Source organism: Crocuta crocuta, unplaced genomic scaffold, assembly GCF_008692635.1.
Source record: "Crocuta crocuta isolate KB4526 unplaced genomic scaffold, BGI_CrCroc_1.0 scaffold218, whole genome shotgun sequence".
Lineage (NCBI taxonomy): Eukaryota > Metazoa > Chordata > Mammalia > Carnivora > Hyaenidae > Crocuta > Crocuta crocuta.
The window spans coordinates 8,764,195-8,773,799 of NW_027533170.1; the positions used below are offsets into that span (position 1 = coordinate 8,764,195).

The following is a 9,605-nucleotide window of genomic DNA, read 5'->3' on the forward strand; positions in this document are numbered from 1 at the left end:
GGACCAGGGCTGGGCTGGGACTCACGAAGTAGGGGGTCACGGATGCCTTGGGCTTGAGAGACCGCTGGTGAAGCAGGCAGTTGGGGCAGATCAGATGATGGGAGCCAGGGGAAGCCTTTGGGGGAGGAGGGTCCTCAGGAAGCAGAGGCGACTTTGGGCACCAAACCTCCGGATTCCACGCTGCCTCCACCCAGGAGTTACTAACCTGGCAGCCTGGGCCCTCCAGGAAATGCAGGCGAGTGCTGCACGGAAGGCCGAGGTGGCAGCGGGAGCGGGTGGCATTGCCAGGCACCTGGCCTCCCACCACCAGCTGGAGCTCAGAACATTCACATGGGAGGCTCGTGCTTCATTAACCCTTTATTACAAGTCACACTCTTATAGAAGTATATGTGGACTTACGTGAAAAAATCAAATGTATCCAAGAATAAAAAACACAGCACATAAAGTAGTATATGCATTCCAGTGTTCGCGCCAGAGACAGCAGGCGCCCAGGAAAAAGCTCTTCTAAAAGGGCCCGGCTGGAGCCAGCCAGGGTGCGAACGGTTCCGGGCGGCACAGGCCGGCCTCAGGCACAGTGTGGGGGCCGCCTGCCTCCTCCCGCGGCCGGGCGGGCGGGGCAGCACCAGCTCCTGGGGCCTCCGGGCCAGCGGCGATCCCAGGCCTGCAGAGCGGGGAGCGCTGGGCAGATCCCCTCAGGCTTCGGGCAGCGACGCCAGGCCCTCCGGGGGCAGCAGCGACGAGACATCCCAGGTCTCCCAGGTCTCATGGGCTTAGTGGCCAGCCAAAGTGCACCCTCAGAAGCCCTCCATTTAGTCGGCCTTTTTCAGGAAGATCTAGAAGAGTGGCACCCAGGGGCAGCGGGGGGGGGGGGGGGCTGTGCCCTCAGAGTTCAGCCCTGGTCCAGCTACTGGAACCAGCTCCCCGCCCCGTCCTGTCTGGCTTACCTCGCTCAGAATGACCCACACCGGGGAGTCTGTCTGGATGGAGAGGCGCAGTGCTTCCAGGGGGCCAAAGGCCGGGTCCACCTCACCTTCTGCCACACCCTTGTAGAAGGAGCCTGAGGGAGGGCGGCACTGAGAGACTGCCCCCAACTCAGCCCACCCTCTACTCCCATCTCTACCTGCTCCTCTCCCACTCACCTATCTGGAGATAGCCATCAGGGCTCCGAGGGTACCTCAGAGTGGCTGAGCGGCCCTCCTGAAGGGCCTCCTTATCTGACTGGGGGTTCTGGGAGCAAAAGAAAAGGGATGAAGCCAGTGGCTGTGGGAGGAGCAGGTGTCAGTGCACATCCACACCCCATCACACTCACATCAAAGGGCAGCACCTCCACGGATGTGTTGAAGAGCTTGTCCTCTGGGTGCTCAATGTTCCCACTGCGGAAGAAGAACCTACGGCCAGACAGGCCTGTGAGCTGCTGCGGGGATGGGGCGCTGCCCTGGCACACTGCCTAGCAGAGAAAAGGCCAGGCCTGGGCCAGGAGTGTAGTGGGTGGGCCCTGGGGTGCTGAGGCTGGGTACCACCCCCCGGTGGCCGCTGGGCTGTGCAGGGCAATGATGGTGATGGGCCAGTGTCAGAGCTCCTGTGGGTACTGCCTGACTTCAAGTAGCTGCCATTATGAACCCCCCTTTTCAGACACGGACACTGAGGCATGGTAAGGTTAAGTGACTTGCTGGGGGTGCTCAAAGAGGGGCATGTGCAGGTCCAGAAATCGTGCCCTGGTGGCCACCCTGCCCCTCCCCCAAGGCGGACCTAGGGGCACTGGCACTGACCGTTCGAGACGCAGCGGCTGGAAGAAGCGGAAGCGGATGAAATCCCCTGCAGCAGGTGTGAAGGCCCAGAAGAAATCCTCGCGCAGGTAGGCCTTCTCCAAGGTGAAGTGCTGGTATGTCTTGAGGCTTGTGCTCACCTCGGCCGGTGGGTTCACATGCTCCTTCCTCAGCGCCTGCTTCCCAAAGTCCTTGTCCTGCCACCAAGGAGGGACAGGGGTGCTAGGGAGGGCCCTGGCCTTGCCCCGCCGTCTGCTCGCCCCGCCTGGGCCTGGGCTCTGCCTGTACCCAGCTGGGCCCAAGTGTGGCACCGCCCACCTTCAGTTTCTGGATCTTGCCCGCCAGTGAGGAGTGAGTGCCCACGTGCTGGAAGAGGGATGGCTTGAAGCGGATCCGAAGATTGGCCTTCTGCCGGTCACAGTGCTTCTGCAGGGGGATGGGGATGCCCTGGGGCTCAGCTTGGCCCTGCTGTCTCTCTGTGTCAGGTGGTGCATGGACACAGACACAGTCCATGCTGGAGGCCNCTTTTCAGGGTTGCAGACCTTCACCCACAGGATGTGGTCCAGGAGCCAGTCAATGGGCTTGTCCCGGTAGAACATGAGGATGAACTCCACAATCAGGCTCAGGTCCAGCGACTTGAACATCTTCCCTGAGGGTGGAAAGGCATGCTGGGTGGGCAGCTCTGCCCTGCCCTACTTCCTCTTAATCCCTGTGGGGAGGGGGCGGGTCACCAGGGAGGCTCTCATAGCCAGCTCTATGGCCAGCTGCGGGCAAAGGGGACAGACGGGGGTGGTGAGCCCTGACCTCTAGAGGCACAGGGAGGGTGGGAACAGACACTCCCGGCAAAGCCCACAAGCATGACCCTGTGTGGTACCAGGGCCATAGGCAGAGGTAGGCTGGACTAAGGGGCCCTGGTGGGGTCAGTGGCATGGGGCAGGGCGGGGCAGGGCGGGGGGTGGCGCACCAATGAAGCCTAGCTGGGAGAACTCCAGGATCATCCAGTCCTCGGAAGGCTGCTGCAGGGCGAAGTTCTTCATGGTGCTCAGGTAGTTTGGCTTGGCGACAATGTCATCCTCCAGCTGCACAGTGGTGGGCAGAAGGGGGTCCAGACTCAGGATGGGCACGGGGACAGGGTGGGGCTCACCACCTGGGCCCAGCCAGGGTCCAGGGCTGGTGGGGGGCGGGGGGGCGCACAGAGCAGGGTCTCAGTGCTGACCTGCACATAGTAGATGCCTTTGGACTGCGCATACATCATGAGGAAGCAGTAATCGAGGTTCTGTTTGGTCCTCCACCTGTGGGGCAGGGGCTTCGGGAGCTCAGGCCCCTCCACCTCCAGTGCAGCTACCACAGAGGCCACTGGGTGGGTCGGACCTCCCACACCAACCCCAGCCCCATTTAGGGGGCCTCCAGCCTCCAATGGAGAAATGGAGGCAGTGCAAAGAAGTGCCTGGGTGACTGGCACCAACAGACTGGCTTCCCAGCACTGATGGGCAGGTGGCTGGGGTCTGGGGAAGGGGGAAATGCTGGTACCTGACTCTCTCCTTGGGGTCCCCAAAGGACTCTCGGAGGCGGGAGAAGTCAGGGTAGAAGTGGGGGGAAGGGGAGATGACCTCCAGTAGTCCGGAATGGATCTCCGTGGGAAACCTGGGGTAAAGGAAAGGCCAGTGGGTGAGCAGCTCCAGGCACCAGAATTAGGGCAGAGCCAAGCTAGCCAGACCCTGTGCCCTTGTTAAGGCCCACCAGGCAGACATCGCCCAACACCACGCCCATCCTACTGAGCCCTCCTCCAGAGGGGCTGGGCCACCTCCCTGTACCCACCCTCTTTCAGCTAAGAGAAGCATCCTTTCCCACGTTGGGAAGGTAGGATCACATAGGAGAAGCAGGCACTTGCTTGCGCAGCACCCTGCAAAGCCCTCCCCGCACCAACTTTATTGGGCTACCAGTACTCACAAGGCTTTGATGTTCTCTGTCACCACCGAGGTGTACTGTGGGTCAGTCTGTGGGGAGACCAAAAGCCCTAAGCCTGGCTGCCACCCCAAACGGCCTGGGGGTGGAAGTGTGCAGGCTTCAGATGACACCACACACAGAGGGAGTGAGCCCCCCATCCTGGGGCGAAGAAGTCTGTGCCTGGGGGCCACAGTGCCTCAAAAAAAGCCCTTTGGTATACCTGGGGCCCCAGAGGTGAGGCAGCCTAGGTAACTGGCATCTCCACGAGGGGGCGCTAAAACGTTTTTCTTTTTTAATTTGTCGTCATAAATTTGTGAATGAAACTGACAGTTGAACTTCTGATAGTTTTTTTCCTCCGGAATGTTGCTGTTTCATTTCTCCTCCTTGTTGTTTTGTGCCGTGTGTTCTCTGAATGCCCCCACCCCCACCCCGTACCCCCAGCCCACTCGCCTCGGCGATCAGCACCACGATGACCGAGTCCTCCTTCTCCTGCGGGCTCAGCTCCGAGATGAGCGAGTGCAGCGTGTCTGTCAGGTACGAATGCACCTCGCGCCGCACGCTGGGGATGCCCATCACTACCGACACTGCAGGGGGGCGGAGGTTGCACACTGGCTGGATGCCGGGACCGCCCGGTCCCACCCCCGCCTCTGGCCCCTCTCAGAACCCGCCCCTACCTCCAGTACGGCCCTGGCCCACGCGCACGGCAGGTTGCAGGCTGCTCTCCTTGGCCAGCAGGTGCGGCAGGTGGTGGAAGACGGTGGGCAGGTGCAGCACGTGCTTGTGTGAGACGTTCCACGGCTTCAGTCGTGGATCCTCTGAGCAGGGCAGGAAGGCACGGGTCAGACCCGGCGGCCTGCGGTGAGCCCCGCCTCCCCTGCCTCCCGTGGCTCTCACCAGTTAGGCGGCCCCAGGTGCGATTGCCCTCCCCCTCTCGCAGCGCCTGCCTCTCCGACACGGCCCTCTTGATTTCGTCCAGCACCAGGTTGAGCTCCTTGGAGCGCTTGAGGCTCTCCTGCTCAGCCGCATGCAGCCGGTCACGCAGCGCCAGGAACTCCCGCTGGTACACGTCCACCACATCCCCTGTGGGTAGTTGGCTCGCTGTCACCAGGGGGCAGCCACGCGCTGACCTGCTGCCCTCGAGCGTGCCGGCACGCACATTTTTTGTGCCCGTGTGTGATAGACCATCTACATCTGTTCTTGTGCCTGCCACATGCCAGCCCCACGGGAGGAGGCGTGTAGGTAAGGGTCACTCTGAAATCACACTGACACTCACACTGGGGAGAAAAATCTTCACTGGAAGGACTGGTCCTCTCCAGTACTCTCCCCCTACCGTTTTGTCTTCACCTTTGAGGAAGCATCTAAGGAAAGGCTGCAGGATCATTTCCAGGGTGGCCAGTAGACTGAACCTTCCCCCAGCGGCTCCCAGAGCCCCTCCTTGATGCTTCTTGCAGCATCCTCCCAGGAGACGGGATGCCCAAGGTCACATCCACGACACAAGGATTCAGCTCTCTGACCTTTGCCTCCTCTGCTCCCCACCGGTGTTCACAGGCTGCCCCCAGGCCCTCTGGGGATAGTCCCCTCACCCCCCTACCCCCCCGCGGACTCTCATTCTGTCCCAGCCCGGGACCCATTCTGCACTAAGCACCAATTCTGGATTCTGCCTCACTCCAGCCCCAAGGGGGTGGCTGCTGCACTCTCAGCCTTCAGTGCTCAGAGGAGCAAATGAAATTCAGGAACTAGTCCCAGGTCACCAGTGAGTTAGCAGCAGAGGGGACAAGCTCTGGATGCCCAGAGACCCACCTCCTGGAGACCTGTACTAGACTCGCACCACCTCCATCCCGGGCAGCACAGAGGTGGGGCTTCCTGACGGTGGAAAGGGCTCCCTAGGGTGCCAGGGACCGAGGCCCCCTGGATTGGCAGGGACCAGTGAGCAAGGATGAGACATCCCTGCCTGTGGCTGGTGCAGCCGGGGCCGCAGGGCTGTGCACGCTAGGCCTTTTGTAATCTCGCGCTTGCCCCCTGTAGTTGCCATCACATACAACTCCTTCTCCTTGTCTCGCGTCTGTGCCTTGGCATGTGCCGTCTCTTCTGCCTGGGATCCCCTCTTCCCTTCTGAGAAGGCAAATGAAAACCCATGTAGCCCTCAAGGCCTGCTTTCAAAGTCCAGTTTTCGAGTCCAAGATGCCTTCCAGAACTCCCTTCCCATCCCTAGGCAGCTCTTCTGGTCCTTGGTCCCTGGTGGGGTTACAGCCCCCACAATGCCCTGGGATGGTGTTGCCACCCCAACCCAACCATGTGCACCAAAGGTCAGGCCCAAGGCAAAGTTCTGTCATCTCAGGACACACCCCCTTAAACTGCCGGGCAGAGGTCTAAGTGCTAAATCCCAGGGGAAGAGGAAGCCGTGGGGGTGGGGTGGGAGGGGGGTTTGAGCCTAGCAGACCTTCCCTAAGGCACTCGCACTCGTCTGCTGGCCCCACAGGGACAGCCCTGCAGGGGGAGGGAGGGGAGTCGGGTTACAGGATCTGTGAGGCTCTGCGCTGGGCTGTGGCCGGGTTACCCTGGAAACCTGACCCCTTGAAAGGGAGCCAGCCACCCCCAACAAACTCACCCACCCAGGCCAGGGCTGGGCAGCACCAGGCGCCAGGAGCGTTCTCCTCTGTCTCCTCTGGGGCAGATGCCTGACAGGACAGGCAAGGGGGTCTGGAGGTGCCGAGGCCCCCTGGAGGGAGTTCTGAGCTGCTCTGTGACATGTGGGGAGAGTGGAGGCCTCATTCCCCTCTGACTGCTGCCCCTCCCAGGCCTGCTCTGTTCCGTAGGCTGTGCTCCGTTCTATCTTAACCTGCCAGGGGCAGACAAGACAGGTGGCCACCTGTGTCCCCTGGCTACCGAGGAGTGGGCCCAGCCTGCTCCCCACCGTGGCCTCCCTTCCTAGGGGCCTCCACACAGCCAGGTTCTGTGTTTCCTCTGTTTACCAGGAGGTGATAGGCCCTGGCTCCTGCCCGCACCAACCCTGTCATTTCCCTCAACACCGCAGGCCCTGTCCCTCGGTGGCCCCGCCCCTGCTCCTGCCCTGCCGGCAAGGTCTCCAGCCTGACCACTGTCCTTGACTTCTCTGGTCCTGGGGCAACTGTCCTTGCCCGTGGAAGCCACAGACTCAAGCTGGGTGCCTGCCTCCCCGTGGACTGAGCCATACGTGCCAGGGCTCTGCCACGCCCCTTCCCCCTCACCCCCCAACCTTTTTGGGCTGAGCAGCTGGATTGAAGTGTTGAATGGGGGGCGGGGGGAAGGGAGCAGCTCCAGCGATGAGAAGGGCAAAGGCCTGGGGAGGCCCTGACCCCTGAGGCGTGTTCCTGGGAGTTCCGGAAGTTCCTGGGAGCTAGGGCTGAGGGCACTTTGGCTTCTCTTTTCCTCCACACCTTCCTGGCCCACGGAGGAGGGGTGGAGGGCCCAGGCCGGGTGCAGCAGGCCATAGGGAAAAACTGCAGCTGTGGCCGCCCTAGTGGTGCCTTTCCCACCCCTCCCCCCACCTGAAGGCAGTGTAATCAGGACACGTGACCTCGAGGCCACAGCCTCCCCCATTCCCTCTTGATTGAAGAGCCAAGCCGGGGGCAGACCTGGTGCCAAGTACTTAGGGAGGGGGGAAAGGGGCACAGAGGGACACTGGCAAGTGGCAGGCCCAGGGGAGGTCTGCTGTGAACCTGCAGGTGGGGGCAGGTGCTCCTCTCTTCTCCAGGCCTTGCACCCCTCCCAGGAGGTCAAGGAGGGTGTCTGTGGTTGCCGAGGTTCCGGTGGCTGGGATGCTGGGGAGGGCGCAGGATGGGCCCTGCAGGGTCTGCTCTTCTCTGTGGGGATGGGCTTGGCTGAGGCGGCCATGTGAGTGCTGGTGGGGCTATGGCACAAATCTGGTCAAGGATGGATAGGACAGTGGCCCTAAACCCGTACCCAGGCTCCAGCTTGCCAAGACCTAGGTGTCCTTCCTGGCCCTCGGCCCTGAGCTTCCAGGAAGCTCCTGCTGCCTCCTTCCTCTCTGGCTCCCGGCCCACCTTTCTTCCCCCTCCGGGTTTCTCTGTCTTTCCCGCAGGTACCGGTGCCTGTGCCAGCCCTCTTCTAAGCTCACTCACTGCGGGCTGGAAGCTGGAGTCAAGTCTGGCCTCGGTCTGGCTTGGTCTGGCTCCCTCCTGCTCAGGCTTAACACAGTTGGCCTATATGTAAGAATGAGAGGGTTTGCCGAAAAGCCCAGATCCTGGCTATTCTTGAGGTCTCCAAAGCCCTGGCTCGCTCCCCTGGGCCCCTTAAAACAATGATAGCTCTTGACAAGAAATCCCAGGTCACACACACCTGCCATGCCTCACAGGCTCTGGGGATTCTATGAGCACTCCTGCAACCGAGCGCCACACTTCTTTGCTGGGGTGCCAGCCGCCCGTACCCCCCTCTCAGAGACGGTGGGCCCTACATGGAGCCACTGGTTTCCCCCCTCACTCTGCTGTCCCGGGAGAGTCGTTGCCAGCCAGGGTCCCAGAGAAGGGGTTGAGTTGGGGGCCTGGGCCTCCTGCCATCAGGCTGAGGGCACGTGGGTGTTGCAAGAGGCACACAGGAACTGCGGCCTGGCTGCGGACAGGGTGCCAGGTCTCATCAACCCACCCATGACCAGACAAATGTGCCCCAGCCCATTACATATGGCCCCACCCTGGCCTCCATGCCAGTCTGCTTAGGTGGCTACTCTCCCAAAGGTCCAAAGTGCCATCCTGCTGGTGACACACCCACCTACAGAGAACTCTGCCCTAGCCATGCCCGACCTGTGCCAAGCCCTAGGGATCTCCCTCCAGGGCCTCTGAAGCCCTAAGCCCTCAAACCCAAACAGGTTGGCGGATCGCAGTAGTCTGGGCTGGTCAGGCAGGGGCCAGGTGGGGGGCCGTCTGGGCTTGGAGGGTCAGGAAGGTTCCAGATCCTCCCTCAGTCCTCCTCCTCCAGCTTCATTTAGCACGGGGTTGGGGAACACGGAAGCGGGAGGTAGGAGGGAGGCGGAGGGTCAGCTAGCCTCAGCCTGATCCTGCTTAGACCTCCCGCAGGAAGGCCAGGAGGCAGGAAGGAAGCAAGCTTTTCCCGGAGGCTTGGATGCTGCAGGGCCTGTGAGGGCCTCCTCAGCCCTTCGCCAAGGCCCCACTCAGTCCCGGCCAACCCAACCAACCCCAAGCAACTCCAGCCAGTGCTGTGTCCTGGCCCTACGCCCGTCCCCAGGTGTGCACACCTAGCTCAGAGGGCCATGGTGGTAGACTGGCCAAGCCAAACTTCAGGTGGGGCGTGGAAGTTAGATGAGACCACACAAAATAAGTTTCCATGGGTAGCCAGGGCTGGGCTGGCTACTCCTGAGACTATCCACCGGCCAGCGGCCACAGGAAGGCTTCCCCAGCACCCAGGTCCCTGCAGAGGAATCCTGGGGCCAGATGTCATGGAGGAGGGCTGCGGAGGCCCCAGGGAGCAGTGGGGTGGAGAGGTGGTGTGGGGTGGAGGGTGCCACCTGCAATTTCCGGCTGCGCCCTCACACCTGTCTCAGGAACACCGTACCTGCTCCCACCCAGGTGCCTAGAGAGGGTACCTTGGGGACCACTCGGCCACAGCCGTCTCCTGACCTTGTGTCCCTGTCCCTCTCTAGAAACTCCAAGGTCCCCGGCTCGCCCGTGGGAGCGATCAGCCCTCGCAGCGGCGTAACTGTACTCCCGGAGGCCGGTCCCGCGGTCCCGAGCGCCGCACCGGGCACTCGGTGACCGCTCGGCCCGGCGGCCCAGCCCAGGCCGGAGGAGAATTTCGCTATTCAGGCAGCAAACAAGTGGGGGCGAGGATGGGAGGGGCGTCCTCCCGCGCCGCCCGGGCGGGGAGGGGGCGCCTGCGTCG

General features: G+C 62.1%; 1 protein-coding gene across 4 annotated transcripts in view; it reads right to left on the reverse strand.

Moving 5' to 3' along the window:
• Window positions 1-344: 344 nt before the first annotated feature.
• Window positions 345-9,605, reverse strand: part of MGAT4B (alpha-1,3-mannosyl-glycoprotein 4-beta-N-acetylglucosaminyltransferase B) — a 9,843-nt gene continuing 582 nt past the window's right edge. Inside the window, exons 2-17 of one of the 4 annotated variants that reach the window (XM_077746267.1) lie at window positions 7,835-7,915; window positions 7,412-7,602; window positions 4,608-4,793; window positions 4,388-4,528; window positions 4,164-4,297; window positions 3,717-3,763; window positions 3,297-3,410; window positions 2,983-3,058; window positions 2,731-2,845; window positions 2,309-2,415; window positions 2,085-2,192; window positions 1,770-1,963; window positions 1,310-1,388; window positions 1,140-1,227; window positions 945-1,057; window positions 345-833 (exon numbers count right to left, since the gene is read on the reverse strand). In XM_077746267.1, coding sequence (XP_077602393.1) covers window positions 810-833; window positions 945-1,057; window positions 1,140-1,227; window positions 1,310-1,388; window positions 1,770-1,963; window positions 2,085-2,192; window positions 2,309-2,415; window positions 2,731-2,845; window positions 2,983-3,058; window positions 3,297-3,410; window positions 3,717-3,763; window positions 4,164-4,297; window positions 4,388-4,528; window positions 4,608-4,793; window positions 7,412-7,602; window positions 7,835-7,915 — 1,798 coding nt within the window. In that variant the 3' untranslated portion in view covers window positions 345-809. Of the gene's footprint in view, window positions 834-944; window positions 1,058-1,139; window positions 1,228-1,309; window positions 1,389-1,769; window positions 1,964-2,084; window positions 2,243-2,281; window positions 2,416-2,730; window positions 2,846-2,982; window positions 3,059-3,296; window positions 3,411-3,716; window positions 3,764-4,163; window positions 4,298-4,387; window positions 4,529-4,607; window positions 4,794-7,411; window positions 7,603-7,834; window positions 7,916-9,605 lie in introns of those variants that run through there. The other 3 variants (XM_077746268.1, XM_077746270.1, XM_077746269.1) reach the window with 3 other exon arrangements.